General features: G+C 42.2%; 2 protein-coding genes across 2 annotated transcripts in view; both read left to right on the forward strand.

Annotated features, from left to right (window-relative positions):
• The window catches only part of LOC135112435 (uncharacterized), a 34,503-nt gene extending 20,357 nt beyond the window's left edge, over nt 1–14,146 (forward strand). The window contains exons 18-30 of the mRNA XM_064026897.1: nt 715–750; nt 1,460–1,562; nt 2,342–2,513; nt 3,154–3,310; nt 5,162–5,301; nt 6,044–6,171; nt 7,077–7,235; nt 7,664–7,850; nt 9,008–9,096; nt 9,715–9,818; nt 10,462–10,623; nt 11,277–11,449; nt 11,844–14,146. Coding sequence (XP_063882967.1) covers nt 715–750; nt 1,460–1,562; nt 2,342–2,513; nt 3,154–3,310; nt 5,162–5,301; nt 6,044–6,171; nt 7,077–7,235; nt 7,664–7,850; nt 9,008–9,096; nt 9,715–9,818; nt 10,462–10,623; nt 11,277–11,449; nt 11,844–11,942 — 1,709 coding nt within the window. The 3' untranslated portion in view covers nt 11,943–14,146. The remainder of the gene's footprint in view (nt 1–714; nt 751–1,459; nt 1,563–2,341; nt 2,514–3,153; nt 3,311–5,161; nt 5,302–6,043; nt 6,172–7,076; nt 7,236–7,663; nt 7,851–9,007; nt 9,097–9,714; nt 9,819–10,461; nt 10,624–11,276; nt 11,450–11,843) is intronic.
• A 151-nt stretch (nt 14,147–14,297) lies between these two features.
• Nucleotides 14,298–21,735, forward strand: part of LOC135112024 (LIM/homeobox protein Awh-like) — a 19,509-nt gene continuing 12,071 nt past the window's right edge. Inside the window, exons 1-3 of the mRNA XM_064025878.1 lie at nt 14,298–14,915; nt 15,719–16,616; nt 17,074–17,255. Of these exons, the coding sequence (XP_063881948.1) occupies nt 16,353–16,616; nt 17,074–17,255 (446 nt within the window). The 5' untranslated portion in view covers nt 14,298–14,915; nt 15,719–16,352. The remainder of the gene's footprint in view (nt 14,916–15,718; nt 16,617–17,073; nt 17,256–21,735) is intronic.

Below are 21,735 nucleotides of genomic sequence, written 5' to 3' on the forward strand. Positions count from 1 at the left end.
AGGAGGATGAGAAAGCGGTGCAAATTTCCCCTGCAGAACTTTAGCTTGTGAAGTATTTCAGTGCCTGGAGACCTGTTACTAAACCTGACAAACGCAGAGCCATGAAAGTGAAAATCCTCCACGCAATTGGTTACTGAGACGAGGTAAACAACACGGGGGTGAGTAGTGCGTAACATCACACAAACACACTCCATAATGCAGGTCTTTTCCATATCATTCCATATCACCGCTTATCACTTAGTATTATCGCTTCACATCACCTTCGTCAGGAAAAAAAAAGTTATATCTGAAGCAATGACGAGAGTGAAGGTTTGCTGAAGATCTGAAGTTACAGTTGAGACCAGCATATAGATGGCGCTGAAGTGGCGATGCTTCGAGTCAGTTAGAGCTGTGACTCGAAGCAGTGACACGGTGTCTTCGGAGCGTTGTTCGAGTCATCACAGTTTACTCAGGAGTTGAACAAGCTTAAGTCGAGGTATTATAGCAAAATTTTCGTCACATAATAACTTCATCGAGATAATTTAAAGGGTACAATGAGTACGTAGTTGTAGTTTCCTACCTGGAACACCCACTCTCATCCGGGCAACAAGACGAGTGGTGACATAAACCTCCCAATGATTCACAACAAAGAGGTAACCGTTCTTGTCGGGGTTTGTAGATAAGCGCGATAAGATAACATCAGTACAATTGTTATCTAGGTTTGCTGGCTCTCAGTCTTCCTCTGCCTACCAACCTGTCCGGCCCACGCACGTAAGTTCATTCCGGTGTTCTGATTTATTCGTGTATCTTCTGAAAATGTGAACACGTCAAGTAGAGAAAGAGAGTGAGATAGGTAAGAAATAAAGAGTGTAAATATATAGAGTAAAGTTAGTAGTGGTAGAGATAAGTGTAAAGATGAATGTTGTCATGAAAAAAGTAAGGCTCTTCACTCAAGTCGGTGGTTTTTGTATGCAATTAGAAAGGTCGAGTGGAGTGTTGAGTTACGCAGTGTTTGCGTGACGACCTCTTGTGGTGGAAGCGAGTCTTGACGAAACAAAATCACTAAACAAAACTGTAATTATCATATTTGTGTGACGTGACCGCATGAAATCGCACATCGCTATCGTTTCTAGTACTTGTGTGTGTGTGTGTGTGTGTGTGTGTGTGTGTTAATGGTGTTTTGTGGATCTTTCTTTGCTATTGTGAATGTTTTTTTTTTCTTGTTTTTTACACACGATTTTCTGTTGATATATTTCAGCTGTCTTTGAAGCTAAATTTTCCCATTTTACTTCAGACGTTTTTTAGATGATTTCTGGCTATATTTTCTGTTTGATGAGAGAGAGAGAGAGAGAGAGAGAGAGAGAGAGAGAGAGAGAGGGCACGTTGTCTTCCGTTTTGACGAGTTGGTGAATGTCTGTCTTAATGGCTGCGGTGTTGCGTTGTGCTGTTGACCCCTCACCACCACTATCACCACAATTAGGAGCAGCATCAACACCTCCCAGCATGTCGAACCGCGCCCCTCCTGGAGTACCCAAGAAGTGGAATAACGCCCCTCTGCCGCCCACTCGCATCTCTTCCATCGAGTAAGTTCTTCAGGTTCCTCACATTGTTGTTCTTTTGCTAATTTTTCCGTGATAAAAGAATGACCTTTGGAGGTAATTGTTTTATTACGTCATGTCAGTTTTTTTTCAGTTTCCTTATATTTTTTGTACATTTTATCTCTCTCTCTCTCTCTCTCTCTCTCTCTCTCTCTCTCTCTCTCTCTCTCTCTCTCTCTCTCTCTCTCTCTCTCTCTCTCTCTTTTTATTATTATTTTTAAGATTGCCATTTAAAAGTGACGAGGACCATTATACCTCTATAGCGGGCCACAGAGTTTTCGATTTCCTTCCTGCTTGTTTTGTTCTGGAAGTCATACTCGTATTCATGCACCCTCGTCTTTGTTCTTCCTCTTGCTTCCCAGAATGTCCAACAAGAACCTCACTTCCCTAACGTGCATCTCGAAGTCGTGTTCTTGATTCCTTTGTTCTCTCCTTTGCGTCCTAGAATGCCCAACAAGAGAAGCCTCTCCATCTCATTCTTGTATTCTTTCATCCTCACCTTAGTTCTTCCTCTTGCGTCCCAGAATACCCAACAAGAATCTTGCTTCCTTAACGTGCATCTCAAAGTCACATTCTTGATTTCTCACCATTCTCCTAAAATGCCCAACAAGAGAAGCCTCTCCATCTCATTCTTGGATTCTTTCGTCCTCACTTTCGTCCTTCTTTTTGTCCCAGAATGCCCAACAAGAACCCAGCTCCCCGAACGCGTATACCCTCTCATACTCGTGTTCTTCCTCATCTTTGCTGTTCTCCTTGCGTCCTAGAATGCCCAACAAGAACCTGAAGCCGCTCCCCAAGACGCCGGAGCCAGACCGCAGGAAGCTATCTAGTCTGGTGAAGCGGCGGCGGAACAAGACGGTGCCCAACATCTCCCTCCCGACCCACGTGACTCATGTCGTCCACGTGTTCTTCAACGAGAAGACCCAGTGCCTTGAGGTGAGTTTTAGACCTTTATTCATTAGGGGTATTTCTTTTATTCTTATGCCCATTTTCGTAAGTTTTTTAGTCTCTCATTAGATTATTTTTAATTCTTAAGCCTGTTCATGAATGTTTCAGTCTCATTAGCAGTATTTTCATTCTTAAACTTACATTCTTCACTGTTTTAGTCTTTCATTAGTGGCATTTCCCTTTCATTCAAACTTTTTATCAATCCCCCAACACGAGCACTCTCATAAGCTTACCTGCATACATTCACCTGTTGAAATGCTGAAAACCCATACAGTATACTTTTCTTTGAGATTGTCTACCCTTTGGCATGGAATGAAATGGGTCTCTGCCGTACCGGTGCCCATAGGTATGTTTTCGATAGGTTAGTGCATTCTTGAAGTTATTCTATGTAGTCTGTGTTGTGTGTGGTGTGTTGTGTCTTATGTGTCTTTATCTTATGTTTCAAGACGCATATCCTCCAATATTGGCTAATCCTTTTGAATTTCTCTTTAGGAACTGGCATCTTAGTGGACCTTTCTCTTCGTTCTTTTATTACCCCTAAGCTAGTTCCCTCTTACATATAAAAAAAAAATAAACAAGCACTATTCTGTGTGTCATACAGATCAACACAACCTAATTTCTAACACAGGGTCTGCCGGAAGCAATGAAGGCGATCTTGGCCACGTCCAACATCACGGTGGAGGAGCAGCAGAAGAACCCCAGCGCCGTGTACCAGGCCATCAAGTACTTCCAGTTACAGGACTCGGTGGTCAAGGATAAGTATATGACGCACGGCAATGATACAGGTGTGTGTGTGTGTGTGTGTGTGTGTGTGTGTGTATAAGTTGTTTGTAGTGTGTCTTGTGACTAATATATCGTGCTTCATATGATTTTTTTTTGTCAGTGAAATACTACTACTACTGCTACAACTACTACTACTACTACTACTACTACTACTACTACTACTACTACTACTACTACTACTACTACTACTACTGCTACTACTACTTCTGTGTGTGTGTGTGTGTGTGTGTGTGTGTGTGTGTGTTGGAGTACAAGGCAGTAGATGATACCATTTTAACAATAAATAAGTAATGTTAAAGGACAATTCTCTTCGTGGATAAGGGAGATGCATTTTATATTCATCCAAGCAAGAGTAAAACTTCTTTCTTTAAACTTCTGTGTATCGATAAGAATAATTCATGACTGATAAAATGATAAGATACAGAAGGTGAAAAGTAAAACACTTCACCAGATGAAGGAAAAAAAAAAAAAACACTATAGATTTGTTCTATCTCCATGCTGCAGTTTTTTAAAGTTCATATTATTACACAGACCGTTTTCTGAAGAATCTTGTCAAATAAGTAAAAGGAATTGCAGGTCTTACTCAGAAGCTTGTATTAACACGTGTACAAATGAATTACACTTAATTCACAAACATATTTGACATAGCGTTATTGCACAGTCAGTAATCTTGTACATAGTGATTCAATATACTCAAGTTCCAGTACTGAGAGACTGAATGAATAAAGGAAGGAATGAATGAATGAATGAGTGAGAAACTGAATGAATGAATGAATGAATGAATGAGTGACAGACTGAATGAATGAATGAATGAATGAGTGACAGACTGAATGAATGAATGAATGAATGACTAACCATGTAACTGATTAACTAACTAACTAGATTGGTCACTGAGCTCCAACATGCCGGTATAGAATAAAACTCAGTCCTCCCTTGAAGTGAAGACTCAGAGATCCCCAAGAGACGTGTCCTAAGTGATAAGATAATTGCACCAACGCACAGCATTACGAGAAGGAGACAAACCTAACTCTCCTGCCCCTCTTGGTAACTACTTCAGTCCCACCTCTCACTGGAAAATAATGACCGAGAGTAAGAGTATTTTTGTTGTTATTTTGTTGTTATTGGCGATGTTGCAAAATTGTTGTGCTTCCTTTAGTGTGACGCCGAGTATTTCCTAACGCGGCCCCTTATCTCCGGTGCTCTAGTGCTTATCAGCGTTTATTTAGACTTACACAGCGAGGGAATCCGTGTTCGGGAGGGAGGGTTGACTCACTGAAGCGCCGAATCACTGGCAGTGACGTCAAGGCTTCTTGTTGTGTTATGCTGGCCACACACACACACACACACACTGAATATGGAGGTTATGGAACTAAATTTTAATCTTTGGTAGTGACGAAAGAGATGAAGAAAGTCTGTTTTTTAATGTGAAACTCGTCAGCTATAGATTGTTTCTTGTTTGTCAGTGAAAATACAGGTGAGAGAGAGAGAGAGAGAGAGAGAGAGAGAGAGAGAGAGAGAGAGAGAGAGAGAGAGAGAGCACGCGTTATCAAGATAGTAGTAACATGAGTAATCTTCACATAACACCATTCTATTTTTATCCTCGTACACGTACAGTTAGTCACCGTAATCCACTTCACTCACCATCCGTCTTATCACCATCTCACAACCCCATCATCCCCATCACCACCATTACCTTCATTATTATCACCATTACCACGCCTCTAATCGTCATCATCACCACCATTACTATCATTATCATCACTATCATCACTACTACCTAAACTCTACACATCTATCTGAGAACTGACAAGCTAACCTAACTTAACCTAACCTAACCTAACCTAATCTATCAGACAGAGACTACGATGAGCTTCCTCCTCCCCGCCCTGTGACTAGATTCCAAGACAATGATTATGATGAACTGCCTCCGCCCCGCCCTGTTGAGAATCTCCCCACCATAAGGGAGTCAAGAGAGTCACGGGAACTGAGGCAGGTAAGTATTTCAGTTCCCTTAACCCTTTCACTATTATTGGCACACCTTTCCTCAGTCACTAACCACTTTGAGATATTTCTTTTTGTTCTACAGCCATTTTCTAACATTATTACGAATATAAGGCCCATTAAGAGTGCCAGTCATTAAATAGAACTCCAAAAGGGTGTTATACCGAGTAATATTGGTAAAAAAAAACTATTCTTTGTTTATCCTCTTCTTTCCTGAACGTGTTTATTAAGGTTTTATGCGTTGTTTTTAATGTTGTGAATTGTTGCTTATGGCAGTGAAAGGGTGAAGGTACAGTTGCTTCTCTTCTCCCTCTTGAATCATCTGCTTTTCGCCTTTTCGCCTCCCTGTTAGTATGAGATGAGGTTTCTTATCTTCTTTCTCTATCTTTTCTTGCTCTTGTTCTTCTTCGTCTTCCTGTGTAAACTATTTTTTTTTCACCTCTTTCTCTTCAATTTTTTTATTTCTTCTTCCTCTTTCTCCTTGTTCTTATTCTCTACAAACCATCTCTCCATCCTACCCTTCATCCTCCTTCCCTCCTTCGAACCACTTGTTTTTCATCTCCTCCTTTTCCTTTCAAACCTCTTCTTTAAATCTCTTATTTCTCCTCTTCATCCTCTTCAAACTACCCTTCTTCCAGTTTTTCTTCCTCTTCCTCATCGTCCTCATTAAATATATATTGATACATCTTATAACTCCCATGAGTGGGTAATGTCATGCGTTGGTTTTCTCCCAGCACGTACCCAAGAGCCCCGCCTTGACGGACGCAGGTGCCCCGCCCATCGCGTCCCGCCCAGAGAGAACCAAGTCAGTCTACACCAAACCCGTGGATGAGGTGGACGGCGGCCTCTTGCCCATCCGAAGGTAAAAAAAACTCCCTCACTGAAGCTCAGACGGAATGGAGGAATGAAATAGTAACTGACTGACTGATAGACTGACCGACTGACGTACTGAGTGGATAACTAACTAATTAACTGACTGACTGACTGATTTCCTGACTGCTTACTAGATGGCTGCTATCTGATTGACTGAATAAATAAATAACTAACCAATCAAATAACTAACTAAATGACTCACTCACTCACTCACTCACTCACTCACTCACTCACTCACTCACTTACTCACTCACTCACTCACTTACTCACTCACTCACTCACTTACTCAGTGAATAATTAAATTACTAGCCAGCAATCTCTCTCTCTCTCTCTCTCTCTCTCTCTCTCTCTCTCTCTCTCTCTCTCTCTCTCTCTCTCTCTCTCTCTCTCTCTCTCTCTCTCTCTATCTATCTATCTATCTATTTATCTATCTATCTATCCATCTATCTGTCTGTCTATCTATCTGTCTATCTATCTGTTCCGTCTAACTAGTCAGCCAATTAGCTAAGTAACTAACTGACTGACTGAATGAATGACCAACTGACTGAATTTACTGGCTGGACTTACCAAATTAACAAACTAATTCATTTATCATAGTTAAATTGACAAAAAAATAAAAAATAAATAAAAACATGAAAGAAAACGAAGCAATAGCATTTTCATTAGTCACTTTCGGTAAATCATTTAAAATACTCACAAATTTTCATGCGGCACCGAGACCCAGCCAATCAGTCAGTCAGTCAGTCAGTCAATTAGTCAGTCAGTCAGTCAGTCAGTCAGTCAGTCAGTCAGTCACTCATTCACTCACTCACCCAACTAACCAACCAACCACTCACTCACTCACTCATCCAAGCAACCAACCACCCAACCAGTTAATACCCGCCCTTCCCGCAGACCTCGCAGCGGCAGTGACGGGCAGATCTCACCACTGAGGGAGAAGAAGCCGGACAAAGCAGCCAGCCAGAGGGAGGACATCCTGAAGAAGCTGCGGGCGGTGGTCAGCGTGGGCAACCCGACCAAGAAGTACAAACGCAAAGCCAAAATTGGACAAGGGTGAGTGAGTGAGGAAGGAAAGGTGGGAGTGAGGGAAGGAGGGAAGGAGGGAGGGAGGGAAGGGAGTGTCTGCCTTCACTTATCACATCTTTGCATGACTCTTAATGTAAATTAGTGAATTAGTTTATGTATGAATCAGTAATCAGTCTTAGTGTGATTCTAGTCTAATACTTCTTTCTTTTCTAATTTCTTTGTTTCTTTCGCTCTTTCTCCCAGTTTCATTTATTTTCTTTCTTTCTCTTTTTCTTTATCTATCTATCTATTTTTCTACCTGTCTGTACGTTTGTTTACCTGTTAGTCTAATCCTATTCCAAAATTCGTGACATATTTTCCAGTAACTTTTTCCACCCATCACATTAATTTCTGAGACACATTTTACCTTTAATTAATTTCCTAGTGGCACATAAACCACGCACCACCTTTTGCAGGGCGTCTGGGGAGGTGTACACAGCTCAGAATTTGAAGACAGGCGAGGTGGTGGCGATCAAGATGATGACCCTAAGCAAGCAGCCGCGTCCGGAGCTTATCTTCAACGAGATTCTGGTGATGGAGAACAGCAAGCATCCTAACATTGTCAACTACCTCGACTCCTACCTGGTGAACGAGCAGCTCTGGGTGGGTACTGACTGGTTTTTTAAATTTATGTTCGTTTTTCTATGTTTTCATCTATCTGTCTATCTATCTATCTATCTATCTATCTGTCTATCTTTCTATCTTTCTTTGTTTTGTTCTTTCTTTCTTTCTTTCTTTTTTCTTTCTTTCCATCCTTCTTTCAATTTCTTTCTTTGTGTTTGTGTCTTCACGTTCATATTTCTTTTTTTTCTTTTCTATCTATCTATCTATCTATCTATCTATCTTTTTATCCTTCTTTCTTTTCTTTCTTTGTGTCCTTCTTAATGGTCATCTTTCTTCCTTCCTTTCTATCTATCTATCTATCCATCTATCTATCTATCTATCTATCTATCTATCTATCTATCTATCTTCCATCCCTCTTTCTTCTTTCTTTGAGTGTCTATATGTATGTCCTGCCTGCTTCTGTATGTCTGTCTGTCTTTCTGTTTACTTGTCACTTTGTCTCTCCCGTTTTGCTTTTCTGTTTTCTTTTCCCTTTTTTTACTGTATTTATTTACGCAAGATAATTACTGGCCAAAATTTACATAAAAAGACCCATTGAGGTGCTAGTTTTTATTTTTTCTCGTTTGTATTTGTCTGTTTTCGTATGTCTTGTTTGCTCGTCTCTTCGTATTATTATTATTTTTATGCTTGTTTGTTTGTTTTCTTATATCTTTGCCTGTCTGTTTGTACTTGTTTGTCGTCCTGTCTCTGTCTGTTTGTTTGTCCGTGTTTTGTCTGTCTCTTTCTGTTTGTTTGCCTGTCTGAATGTATTAGTGTATCTGTGTGTCTCTTTTTGTGTTTCTATATTTGTTCGTTTGTTTCGTGTATGTCTGTTTGTCTGTCTGTATATTTATTTTCTGTATGCTCGACTCTCTTTCTTTTTTTTCTTTCTTTCTATGCGTGTCTGTCTGTACGTATATCCACTTCCCTGCCTTTTTTCCTGTCTGTGTGTGTATGCATGTCAATCTTTACCTGTCAATTTCTGTTTGTATTAATCTATTTGCTTTACATTCTATAGCTGCAAATATACTAAATCACCCCACAAGACTGTATACGAGGCCTTTTAATGTACATTGATTACAGGTGTCTCTCGGCAGGTATATACTCGTTAACACCTGTGACCAAACTTACCTGTGTTCCCTTTATTTGCCCTGCAGGTGGTGATGGAGTACCTGGAGGGCGGCTCGCTAACAGACGTGGTGGTGGAAACGGTTATGGAAGAGAAACATATTGCCGCTCTCTGCAGGTAAGGCACGGATTCTGAAACACTTCTGCGCCGCATCTGAACTACATTCAAAAGGCTTTAGTTGAAGTTACAATGATTTTTATAGGTGTTTTTAAGGTTCTGGTGACAGTTTAAGGAGGTTTCTACATTATTAACAGGAGAAACACTCTTTGAGAACTTGGCTAATGACCTCTGTGACCTTTGAAAATAGTCGTGATGACGCTCTGCTCTCTCACCACGGTTGTTTTCAATATAGAAGTCTTGTTAGTCTGTCAATGGAACCATAAAAACACTCTTAAATAGTGTCTCTTCTCTCTATCTATCTATCTATCTATCTGTCTATCTGTCTATTTATCTATTTATATATTTACTTTTATCTACTTTTCTATCTATCTATCTATCTATCTTTTCTATCTATCTGTCTATCTCTCTCTCTATCTATCTATCTATCTATCTATCTATCTATCTATCTATCTTTATCTATCTATCTACTTTTCTATCTATCTGTCTGTGTTAAATAGTCTCCTTCCTCTATGTTTTTATCTATCTATCTATCTATCTATCTATCTATCTATCTATCTATCTATCTATCTATCTGTCTGTGTGTGTAATGTGCAGCGTCTCCCCTCACACACACAGGGAGGTGCTTCAGGCTCTTGAGTTCCTGCACCGAGACAACATCATTCATCGAGATATTAAGTCAGACAACGTACTGCTCGGCATGAACGGGGAGATTAAGATAAGTAAGTCACCTCTCTCTCTCTCTCTCTCTCTCTCTCTCTCTCTCTCTCTCTCTCTCTCTCTGTACTTTGTTTTCTCATTTTATCTCTTTATTTACGCCCTTATCAATGTTCTATTCTATCTATTGATTTATTATTTTTTATTTTTTTTTTAAATTTTCGCATTCCTCCTATTTTTATTTACTTTGTTCTGTATTTGTGATTTATCCCTTATTTTTTTCCTCTTCTTCACAGTTAGAAGAGATTTTGTTTCTTCAACTGGTTGAGTTTATTTAATAGACAAACTACCCGCCTACTTATCTACCTGTCTACTTAACTAATAAACCATTTCTCTTATAATTAACTTGACACCCCCAAAAAATTGTTTAATATTTTTTTGTCTTTTTTTTTTCTTGATAAGTCAGTAAGGTCAGGTTTTGTTTATTTAATTGATTAGGTTCACTTCCTCCCATTCCTCCTCCTCCTTCTCCTCCTCTATCCTCTTCCTGTGCTGCCCTGTCTCTCCCATTCTCTGTTATCCTGCCTCTCCCACTTAGAATAGTTACCCAGACAGCCTAGTAAGGACCTCAGTGTCTGTTGCTGTTTGGGCTTCATTTTGTGTTCCCCTACCTCTGCTAATACTACCACCACCACCCTCACCCTGCAGCTGACTTCGGTTTCTGCGCTCAGCTGTCCCCGGAGCGTAACAAGAGGTCTACCATGGTGGGGACGCCCTACTGGATGGCGCCCGAGGTGGTGACAAGACAGATGTACGGAACTAAGGTGGACGTATGGTCGCTCGGAATCATGGCCCTGGAAATGCTAGATGGTAGGTGTGGCCTGTGTTGTTGTGTAGTTAATTGGGTAGTTTCTGTGTTATTTAAGTTAGTTGTGTAAGTAAAGTAGTTATTATGGCCTTGTGTTGTTGTGTAATTGGTTTGAAGTAGTTTTGTTGTTGTCGTAGTTATAGTTTTGTCTTGTTGAGTCGTTAATGAAGTAGTTATTGTGTTGTTATCTTGGGTCTCGAAACAGCAAGTGGTAGTTTTTGGTATTGTGTTTGTTTGTTGTTACTTAATATGTTCTTTTTTATGTTCTGCCTCCCCTGGAAGAGAAAATGTAGAGGAAAAGATTGTAGTCATCCCCCATGTTCTTATGTTCTTCAATTCTCCAGTTCCTCAGCTCTTCAATTTTTTCTTAATTCTTTTTCTCTTCAACTCTTCTTTTTTTTCCAGTTCTTCGTCTCTTCAGTCCTTCATTTTTTTCGGTTCTTCCTACAATCCTTCATTTTTTTCAGTTCTCCAGTTCTTATATTGTGTTTCCTATGTCAAACCGAGCCTTTTTGTTCAGTACTTGTGTTGTGTTTCCTTTGTCAAACTGAGCCTTTTTTTTTATGTTCTTTTATTCAGTTCTTATGTTCTTCTTGTTCTGGCTCTTCTGTCTCTTCTTCAGTTCTTATCTTCTTGTTCTGGCCCCTATGTGCAGGTGAGCCGCCCTACATGAACGAGGACCCAGTGAGAGCCATCTATCACATCTCCACGAACGGCAAGCCTGAGATCAAGAAGAGGGCCTTACTCTCTCCAGACTTCGAAAACTTCCTGGACCAGTGTCTGCAGGTGGACGAAGCCCAGCGACCCTCCGCCTCCCAGCTCCTCAAAGTGCGTGGTGGTAGTAGTAGTAGTAGTAGTAGTAGTAGTAGTAGTAGTAGTAGTAGTTGTAGTAGTAGTAGTAGTAGTAGTAGTAGTAGTGGTGGTTGTTATAGTTTTGCACATATAAAAGCAGTGAAAAGATAGTTATTAACATCTCCTCCAACCTTCTTTTCTTCCTCCTCCTCCTCCTCCTCCTCCTCCTCTTCCTCCTTCTCCTTCTCCTCTTATTCCTTCTCTTCTTCGTCCTCCTTCGCCTCCACCTCTTACTCTCCTATTCCTTCCTTTTCTTCCTCCTAATCCTACTGTTCTTCTTCATCCTTTTTTATTCTTCCTGCCTCCTCCTCCTCACCACCACCACACACATCAACATGAACGCCAACCCCTGCTCCTCTCTCCCTTGCAGCACCCATTCCTGAAGTGCGCAGCGCCGCTTGTGTCCCTGCGCGTCCTCATCGAAGCTGCGCGCGGAAGTATTGCCAAGAAAAAGTATATGGAACCGTGAAGCGAAATTTTTACTGTACGAATATATGTTGATATTTTGAGACACTGAAGTTATGGGATCTGGATGGAACGAGGGAGGGGTGAGAGAGAGGGAAGGGGGTGAGGGGATTAGTGAGTGATAGTGATAAGCGTGTGTGTGTGTGTGTTTGTTACTTACCCTTGTTCATAAGCATGTTATCTTACTTTTTTTTAGGCCTTAGAGAAAGCTGCAAATATGTTAAATAACGTTCGTATGTTTTTTTTTTTTTCATGTAGTGAGGTGAGCGTGATGTGTGTGTGACCTTTCCTGTGATATGATGAGTAGAGAAGCGCTGGAGTGGCGTGGCAGTCCGTATTCAGAAACTTTTTCCCTCTCCACCATAGAAATGATTAGTCGAGTTCTCAAGACTGTTTCTCCTTTAAATCATGTAGAAATCTTGTTAATCTGTCACTAGAACCGTAAAAAATATCCTTAAAAGCCAGTGAAGCTTCAAGTAGAGGCTTTTGAAAGTAGCGGAGGTACGGGGAGGTGTTTCAGAATATGGTCTTGTGGGTCTGGCTTGCTTCTCGCTCCCACCCCTCGTCTCATCTCCTTCAGTCTTCACAGCTTCCAGGAAATTAATTGCTTGCATGCTTATAAGAAAAAAAATATATTAATTTCCACTTTATTTATTTATTTTCTATGATAGTTACTTAAGTCCTAGCTCATAAGGATCAAATTGCAACTCGTTTTCTATTTCAATTCGTCGCAAGAGTGTTTTGATTTGAAAGTGCTTAGTGTCCACAGTATATGTACGTACATACACACTGTGGAAGGGATGTATGAACTAACTTAATCTAACCTAACCAGACCTGACCTAACCTGACTTAACTAACCTAACCTAAGCTAACCTAACCAGACCTAACCTAAATCAACCTAACCTAACTAAACCTAACGTAACCTAACCTAACTAAACCTAACCTAACCTAACTAAACCTAACCTAACCTAACCAGACCCGACCTAACTAAACCTAACGTAACCTAACCTAACTAAACCTAACCTAACCACACCTAAATCAACCAAACCTAACCTAACTAAACTTAACGTAACCTAACCTAACTAAACCTAACGTAACCTAACCTAACTAAACCTAACGTAACCTAATCTAACCAGACCTGACCTAAATCAACCTAACCTTACCGAATTGAAATGGGGAAATCTCTCATGCGTCGAGTAATTTGGAAATGACGCGATGCCATGAAGAGGTATAAATGGTAGTGATAATTCCTCTGTATAAGAGAAGCTGACAAAGGGTCTGGCTAAATGAAAGGGAAGGAAGGAAGGAAGGAAGTCTTATATTAGTAAGGATAAGCGTATATCTATGTATATAATTACTTTAAGGTTATAATTCGTGGTGATGTTTGTGTAACTGGAAAAGGAGATCGCTATGTTGACGCAGTATAAAGGTTAGATAATCAGACATACGTGGATATTAATTAAATATAATAGGTAAATAATAGATATACGTAGATGCATACACGAGGCGGGCGATGTGTGTGTGTGTGTGTGTGTGTGTGACTGTTAAGGCAGTGATGCTCGGAGCCACGTTGATACAGGTACGGTCACACGGGTACAGGCATACAGGTACAGTTATACAGGGATAGTTAAATAGGTACAGTTAGAAGTACATTCGCACAGGTAGAGCCACACAGGTAGAGTCACACAGGTAGAGTCACACAGGTAGAGACACACAGGTTACAGTCACACAGGTTACAGTCATACAGGTACAGGTGCAGCTACACAAGTACAGCCACAAAAATACAGTCACATATACAGACGAAGACCCTTTAAAAATAATCAGTACAAGTAAACATGAACGAACATGAAAAATGATATAAAACAAACTTTTCTTTTTCTTACATACACAATCTGCAAGAAACAATCATGTCTTTAAATTTCTGAATAAATCCTCTACTTTCTACTTGACGAGGTTCTTGGGATGTTTAATAATACGAGTCTTTAACACGCTGGAGCCTCGCCGCAACGCTCACCCCCCTCTCTGTCATGACTCAAGAGAGGCAGTGACGGTAACGTGTGGGTGCGAATGGCAAGGGTTGAGTAAATGTTTTTTTTTTTATTCATCGGCGACGCAAACTAATAATGATGTTATCTCGCTGTGCTTCCTCGCTTTTGAGATTACGGAATGTGAAAGCAGAAGAGATAAATTATATATTCTACATTCTGATCACGCGTGGCTCATTGATTCCCTCTTCCACCTGCACCCCGCCCCGCCTGTGTAGTGAGCGTGTGTGTGTGGCGGTAGTGAGGTTAAAGTGTGCATGTCCTTCACTAACCCTGTGTGAGCGTCGCTGAGTGAAGGCTGCGGTGCGTGACTGGGGTGTGTGAGGTGCAGCGTGTGACCTGCTGAGGGAGAGGGATGTGTGACTTGCGTGTGGTGCAGGAGTGAGTCGCAGTCAAGATGGTGGTGGTGATGGTGGCACGGGGCGGCGCGGCAGCCATTGACCCTCTCGCCGCCGTGCCGCAGCGGGGTCTGACGCTGGTGCCTGATGCGCCCTCCCGCCACGGGCCTGGCGTGGGGAGTTCCGCCCCTTTCCGCCCCGGCCCCGCCCAGGATCCTTTGTCCGCCAATCACATTGATTCCCGCTCATTGTGCTCCAATCAAGATGTTTGCCGTCATCAATTCTGGCGATGATTGGTGGACAATGCGCAGATGACACCTGAGTGGCCGCGGTGCCGCGCGCATGGCAGGCGGCGGCGACGCGGCGGGAAAAGTCGCTCATGCTTCAAAGAATGAGTGCAAAATGGCTTGAAAAGAAAGAGCGCTATACCTTATTCTTTTGTTCGACGTAAATGACGAGGGATCCGCCGAACTCACCAAAAGTGCAAGTTCCTGCTGGAGTGTGGTGCGAGGAGGACACCGACGGCTGCTGCTGCTGCTGCGGGAGGAGGAGGAGGAGGGCCAGTCGCTGCTCCCAGCCATCAGGTGGCATCAGGTGAGGACGCGGCGTTCATTGTTCCCCGCCGGCCCGGTGCGACCCGGCAGAGGGTGGTGCGGGGCTGGCACACACCGCACCCTGCTGCGGCCTCTCCCTCGCCGTCAGGAGGTGTGGTAATGGCGCCTTGAGTGTGGCACAGTGGCGGGCAGTGCAGGCAGGTGGCGCGGCGCCCCCCGCCTCCCCCCCCTTGGCCGGAATTAATTAATTTGCGCCGATATCTGTCTAATCAAAGGCCGGCGGCAGTGAGCATGGTTGGCCTCAGGGTGTGGGTGGTGTGCCCCTTGTAATTACTGCCTGGTGCTGCCCGCTGTTGTTTTGTTTGAGTGAGTGTCCCGCCCCACCCCGCCCTGCCCCGCCCCGCCCCACCCCGTTCTGCCTCGCTGTCCTCATCCTTCCGAGGCGGACGGACAGGCAGTGTTCAGTGTGTGGCTTGAGAAGAGAACATTATGATGAGTCAGGTAATAAATGAGATATTCCACCTTTCTTCTTTCCTCCCCTTCCCTCCCCCGTTACTCCTCCCTCTCCTCCTCCTCCTCTTCCTTTTGTCATACAGTAAAATCCGCTACCTGAAATTTTACTGATAACCCTAATCGGTGTATTATGTTATTTAATTTTATTGAGTAGACAATTCAATTAATTAAGTAACACGAAAAAAAACAACAACTCAGTAACATCAACAAATTTTATTAACAACCTAACAAATATATTATTAAATCAATTGTGTCGAGTGAAATTAAGTAAGATCAAATATTTATTCAGTGACATTACAGCACCTCATTTATTCCTCCTTTCTCTCCCAGGACATCAAATCATCGCTGAGAGATAAAAGACAAGTCAAAACTCCTTATCCAACGTGACGAGAAAGCATTGGCAACACTTACCTCTTTTAAAAGGACAATACCGTACCGCCGTTGGTAACACTGACTACAGTACGTGACTCGCAGCGAAACAGAGGAAGAGAGAAATAGCGATAAAGAGTGTCAGGCGAAGAAAACGAAGACGTGGCTCATAAAAGAAGAGAAAAGGAAGAGAAAGAAGCGACGAACGAGAACTGGTGACGGAAAATAAACGTGAGAAAGACGGAAACGAAATAATGGTGATTGATCGAGTGCTGGTGATTTGTGGCTGGTGACTGGGCGGGGACGAGAGAGAGAGAGAGAGAGAGAGAGAGAGAGAGAGAGAGAGAGGGAGAGGGAGAGGGAGAGGGAGAGAGAGGGAGAGAAACAGAGACAGGACATCCCACATTCAATCCCTCAACGAAAGACAGACAAAATTCCTCTCTCACTACCTAACCCAACCCAACCCAACCCAACCCAACCCTAACCTAACCTAGCCTAACCTAACGTAACCTAACCTAACCTAACCTTACTCAACCCTAACCTAACCTAACCTAACCTAACTTAACCTAACCTAACCTAACCCAACCACAAAACAATGATAGTGGACACAGTTCGAGTGATACCGTGCGGCGGTGGCGGCGGTGGTGGCGGAGGCGGCGGCGGAGGCTCTGACGGCACGATGACTGAGGAGGAGGACACACTGCGGCCTCCCTTCACGCCCCCGGAGGCCACGGTGGAGGGCACGGCAGCCTCGGAGACCAGACTGATGCACCAGGAGACTCAGAGCAGCAAGATTGAGACACAGAGACAACAGCAGCAAGATGACTGCGGAGAGAAGGGAGATGGCGTGGATTTCAAGGTGAGGAAGAGAAGGTAGTGGAGGAGGAGGAGAAGGAGAAGGAGGAGGAGATAGAGATGCTGGGTGGAAATAAGGGAGAGGTAGAGATGGTGGAATTGAGGGAGGAGAAGCAGGAGGAGGAGAGGAATTAGAGGAGAGCACAAGGTAGATAAAGCGGAGGAAAGGAGAAAAGTGTTAACTGGGATAGGAAAGGAGCAGGATGAGGAAAAGCGAAGGATGATACGGTGGAGAAGAAGACACGGGGTAAAAAATAAAGAATAAAGGAGACTGAAGAAAGGAAGATGAGGAAACAAGGTGATGGCGAAATGGCAGAGGAGGTGGTGATGTGGGAGAAGAGTGAAAGGTAAGGAAATTTGATAATGGAAGAATGTTTCTCCCGTACAATTTCATTAGTGTATTTCCTTCAGTGTGCTTCCCTTAGAGTTACCGGTAATAAGTGCTCTGCGTCACCTGGCAGGGCTGCGGCGAGGTGTGCCAGGGCTGCCGGGACGTGATCGCCGACCGCTTCCTGCTGCGAGTCAACTCCCGCTCGTGGCACCAAACGTGCCTGCGGTGCTGCGTGTGCCAGCTGGCCCTCGACCGCCAGCCCTCCTGTTTCATCAGGGAGCACAACGTATACTGCAAGACCGACTACACCAGGTGAGCCCCGGCCAGGTGTGGGGGTCAGGGAGAGAGGGGGAGTGATAGAGTTAGAACTTAGACGGAGGGACGAAGGAATAAGAAGTGTTCAAATGAGTAGGAAAGCAATGATGAAAGAGGGAGATAAGGGAAAGGAGGAAGTGTTAGTAAATAGACGAAGGGACGAAAGAACAAGTGTTCAAACAAGAAGGAAAGCAACGATGGAAGAGGGAGATAAGGAAAAAGAAGAGTGTTAATGAAGAGAACAAGGGACGAAGTGCTGAAGTGGCGAAATAAGTAGGAGAGCAGTAATGAAATAGTGAGATAAGGAAAGGAAGGAAATGCTAGTAAGTAAATAGATAGACGAGAGATGAATGCTAGAATGAGGAAAACAATGATGGAAGGAAAAGGAAAGAAGTGTTATCAACTGTGAAAGGAGGAATGCCGGAGGAAAGACAGCAATGTTAAGGAGAGGGAGGGAATGTTAGCAAATAATGGGATGTGAAGGGAGGAAGGATGAAAGCAGTGATGAAGAATAGTAAATAAGGACACTGGAAGGAAGAGGCAGCGGAGAGGAAAAAAAAAAGTGATATATAAGAGGTAGACGGTGCAGAGTAAGGTATTGGGCAGGTGTGGGCCAGGTGTGTTGTGTTGTTAGTGTTGTTAGTGTTGTTATTGTTGGTATTAGTGATGGTTTACTCGTATTGTTGTGTTAGCAGTGAAAAAATATAATTGTTGTTGTTGTTGTTGTTGGTGGTGGTGGTGGTAATTATAATGATGAGGGTTATGATGTAAATTTTTGTTGTTGTAGTTGTTTTATTTGTTTCTTGTTGTTGTTGCTGTTGTTGGAATGATGTGCGCTCGTATTGTAGTAACAGATTCACAACAAATATCATAATTACCACAATCAACAACAACACAACCACCACACGTAGAGATTTCGTTCCTCATCCATTTTCTATTCCTTTTTATTTATTTTGCAAGTAAATAGATAAACGAGGGAGGGAAAAAAAAACGCTAAAATGATGCAGGAGAAGGAAAAAAGTGTTATTAATGTAAGGAGGAATGGTGAAAGAGGACATTTTTTTTTTACTTATTTCTTATTATTTCTTATTTCACTCCATTTTTAAAGAACAACATAACATAAAGGTAAAGGGAAGCTGCCAGAAGTCATCAGGCCTACACGTGGCAGTCCCTACACGAAACATAGCTACCTTTTTCTGTCAAACCTTCAAACTTGTAAACTGCCAGGACTACATTAGATAAATTTAGACTTATAGGAGAAATAGGAATCATTAACCCTTATTTTGAAACCCTTTGCTTCCTCATTACGTTTCTCAAAGGTCGCAATGATAAGTCGCCTTCTCTTGTGTTCTCTGCAATTGATGACGCTGAAATAGACACCAAAAATTTCAAATGTCTCACAGATCATTACTCTGGTTTCTCTTTTATCTTTTTTGAACTGATGATGCGGATTCTTTGTTAAACTATTATTAGAAACATTAGAATACCTAAAGTGTCCACTGCAGCCTGAAATAATTGGAGATAAGGAGACGAAACGATTTAGAAAGCAGTTTATTATTTCACGAATAGAATTGCGAAGAGTTAGTGATGAAAACAACAACAACAACAACAACTACTACTACTACTACTACTAGTACTACTACCACCACCATTTCGCTGCCTTTTATTCGTAGTGTGCTAGAGGTTGTGTGGGAGGGAGGGACAGTGATGGGGGGGATTAGGTCATAACCCCCCTCCTCCTCCTCCCCCCATCTCCCTCTCCCTCCACTCTCCCTCCCTCTCTCCCTTCCCCTCTCCCTCCCCGATGACCATTTTTAGAAGGTTCGACCCTTATAAATGAAGTGCTTCGAGTGAGTGGTTCGATCGGGTATGAAGCTTTTTTTTTTTTTCTTTTTCTTCTTTGTCTCTCTCTCTCTCTCTCTCTCTCTCTCTCTCTCTCTCTCTCTCTCTCTCTCTCTCTCTCTCTCTCTCTCTCATCCGCATCCTCTTCTCTGTTCTCGTGTCCTTTCGCCTCTATGCTGCATCATCTCCTCCTCCTCCTCCTCCTCCTCCTCCACCCCCGCCTCTCTACTTCACTCTTTCCCTCTCCTCTTCCTCCCCCCCTTCACCTCCTCCCCCTACCTCCCTCCTGTTCAGACGGAAGGATTAACTGTCGAACAATCGGGCAATTACACCTCCGGATATTTCTGATGCTGCCCCTCCTCCTCCTTATCCTCCTCCTCCACTTCTTCCTCTTCCTCTTCTCTTCCTTCTTCTTCTCCTTCTGTTACTATTTGTGTTTATTTTCTCCTCGTTTCTCTGTCTATATTTTTTCGTCTTTCTGCTGTTTGTGTATTTTCTCTGGTTCTTGTTTTTTTTTCTTCTTTTCTTCTTCTTCTTCTTCTTCTTCTTCTCTGCTTGTTGTTGTTGTTGTTGTTGTTGTTGTTGTTGTTGTTGTTGTTGTTGTTGTTGTCGTCGTCGTCCTTCTTCTTCTTCTTCTTCTTCTTCTTCTTCTCTCCGGAAACACCTGGCCTTCTGTATTTTAATGTACGTTATATGAACACACACACACACACACACACACACACACACACACACACACACACACACACACACACGTACGTAAGAGTCAATGTTTTAATAGCTGTGTACACAAAAATGTATACAGAGAAACACCTGCAAACATATCCGTACCTGATTTGTACACACACACACACACACACACACACACACACACACAACATGTACGTGTGTATGCGCGTGTGTTTTGTAAGTGTGGGTGTAAGTAAACCAACACTTACACATGTACACATATAGAAGTCAATGTAATGTGTGTGAGATATGCATGTGTACTGTGTGTGTGTGTGTGTGTGTGTGTGTGTGTGTGTGTGTGTGTACATAGGCTACACACATACACACACACACACACACGGACATGACACAGCCAATATAACACGCCGCTTCATTCCTACAACAGCTGTTTTCTGGGACACGTGTTCTCTACCACACCTCTCTACCACACCTCTCTGCCACACCTCTCTACCACACCTCTCTACCACACCTCTCTACCACACTTCTTAACTAAACTACTCTACTTCACTTCTTTGACACACCTCTTAGCCACATCTCTCTACCACACCTCTCTACCACACCTCTCTACCACACCTCTGTGCCACACGTCCCTTTTTTTTTACTATAATGTCCGTATATATCATGTTTCTTTATATACCTCTCTGTACCACACCTCTGTACCACACCTCTCTCTGTACCACACCTCTGTTCCACACCTAAGTCTATTCTACACCTATCCGTACCACATCTCTTTGTACCTACCTCTGTACCGCACGTCTGTACCGCACACATCTGTACCACATCTAAGAACCCAATCTCTGAGCCTCACCTATCTGTATCGCACCTCTGTACCATACCTATCACACCTCACAGTACTCTCATAACTTCTACCACTCATTATTAAATATTTCAATTAGCCGCAAAATTCACTTGAAGTTCCTCTATTAATCAAATATGAATAAGCTGTAATTTCCCGAAGACAAGTTAAATGTGCAGGAAAAGAACCATTAACGTGAGGCGGGAAAAAAGGTGAAGGGAAAATAGTAATATGATAGGAATAATGAGGAATAATGGGGGTGATAGTTTGAGGGGTGAAAAACAGTAGCTTATTTCACCTGTTTTTATAAGTTTTCACGTTAGACACACACACACACACACACACACACTGAGTTGGTTACTTTTATTGCTTTTGTGTCCTTTTGTGTTGCTGTTCCGCTTCTTAATTTCCTTCTTCCTTTTATTTCTTCTGTTTTTTTTTTTTTTTATATTGTGATGGTGTTTCGTTTCTTAATTTTCTTCTTCCTTCTTTCCATTCTTTCTTTTTTTTTTGTGTGTGTACTTCCGTCTTCACAACTTCCGCCTTTTTTCTTAGTTCTTTAATGTGTTTTTTTCTTTTTTTCATACAGTTCCTCCTTTTCTTTACTTTCCTTTCTTCTTCTTTTTTTCTTTTATATTTTTACTTCTTCGTAACTTCCGTCTCTCTCTAAATTCTTGTTTTGTTCATAACTTTCATAACTTTCCTTTTTTCAATTTTCTTTAATTCTTTCTTCCTTCTTCATTTTCTGTTCTTCGTTTTGACAACTTCTAATTTTCCTTTTCTTCTCGTTTTTTTTTTCATTTTTATTTGAATTTTTGTTTCTTAGCATATTCTTTCTTTTTTCTTTCTCTAATTACTTTTAGGTATATTTTTCTTTCTTTCTTCATGTTTTCCTTCCTTCACTCTCACTCTCTTTCTTTCCTTCCTTTCTTCCTTTCATTCTTTTTCCTATATTTTCCCTCCTATTCTTATTTCTTCCATTCCTTCTTTCTTTTCTTTTCATTTATCTCCTTTCCTTCCTTCCTTCCTTCTTTAACATGTCTTCCTTCCTTCCTTCCTTCCTTCCTCCCTTCATCATTTCCTTCCATCCCTTCTTCCCTTCCTCCTTCC

Source organism: Scylla paramamosain, chromosome 23 (genome assembly GCF_035594125.1).
Source record: "Scylla paramamosain isolate STU-SP2022 chromosome 23, ASM3559412v1, whole genome shotgun sequence".
NCBI lineage: Eukaryota > Metazoa > Arthropoda > Malacostraca > Decapoda > Portunidae > Scylla > Scylla paramamosain.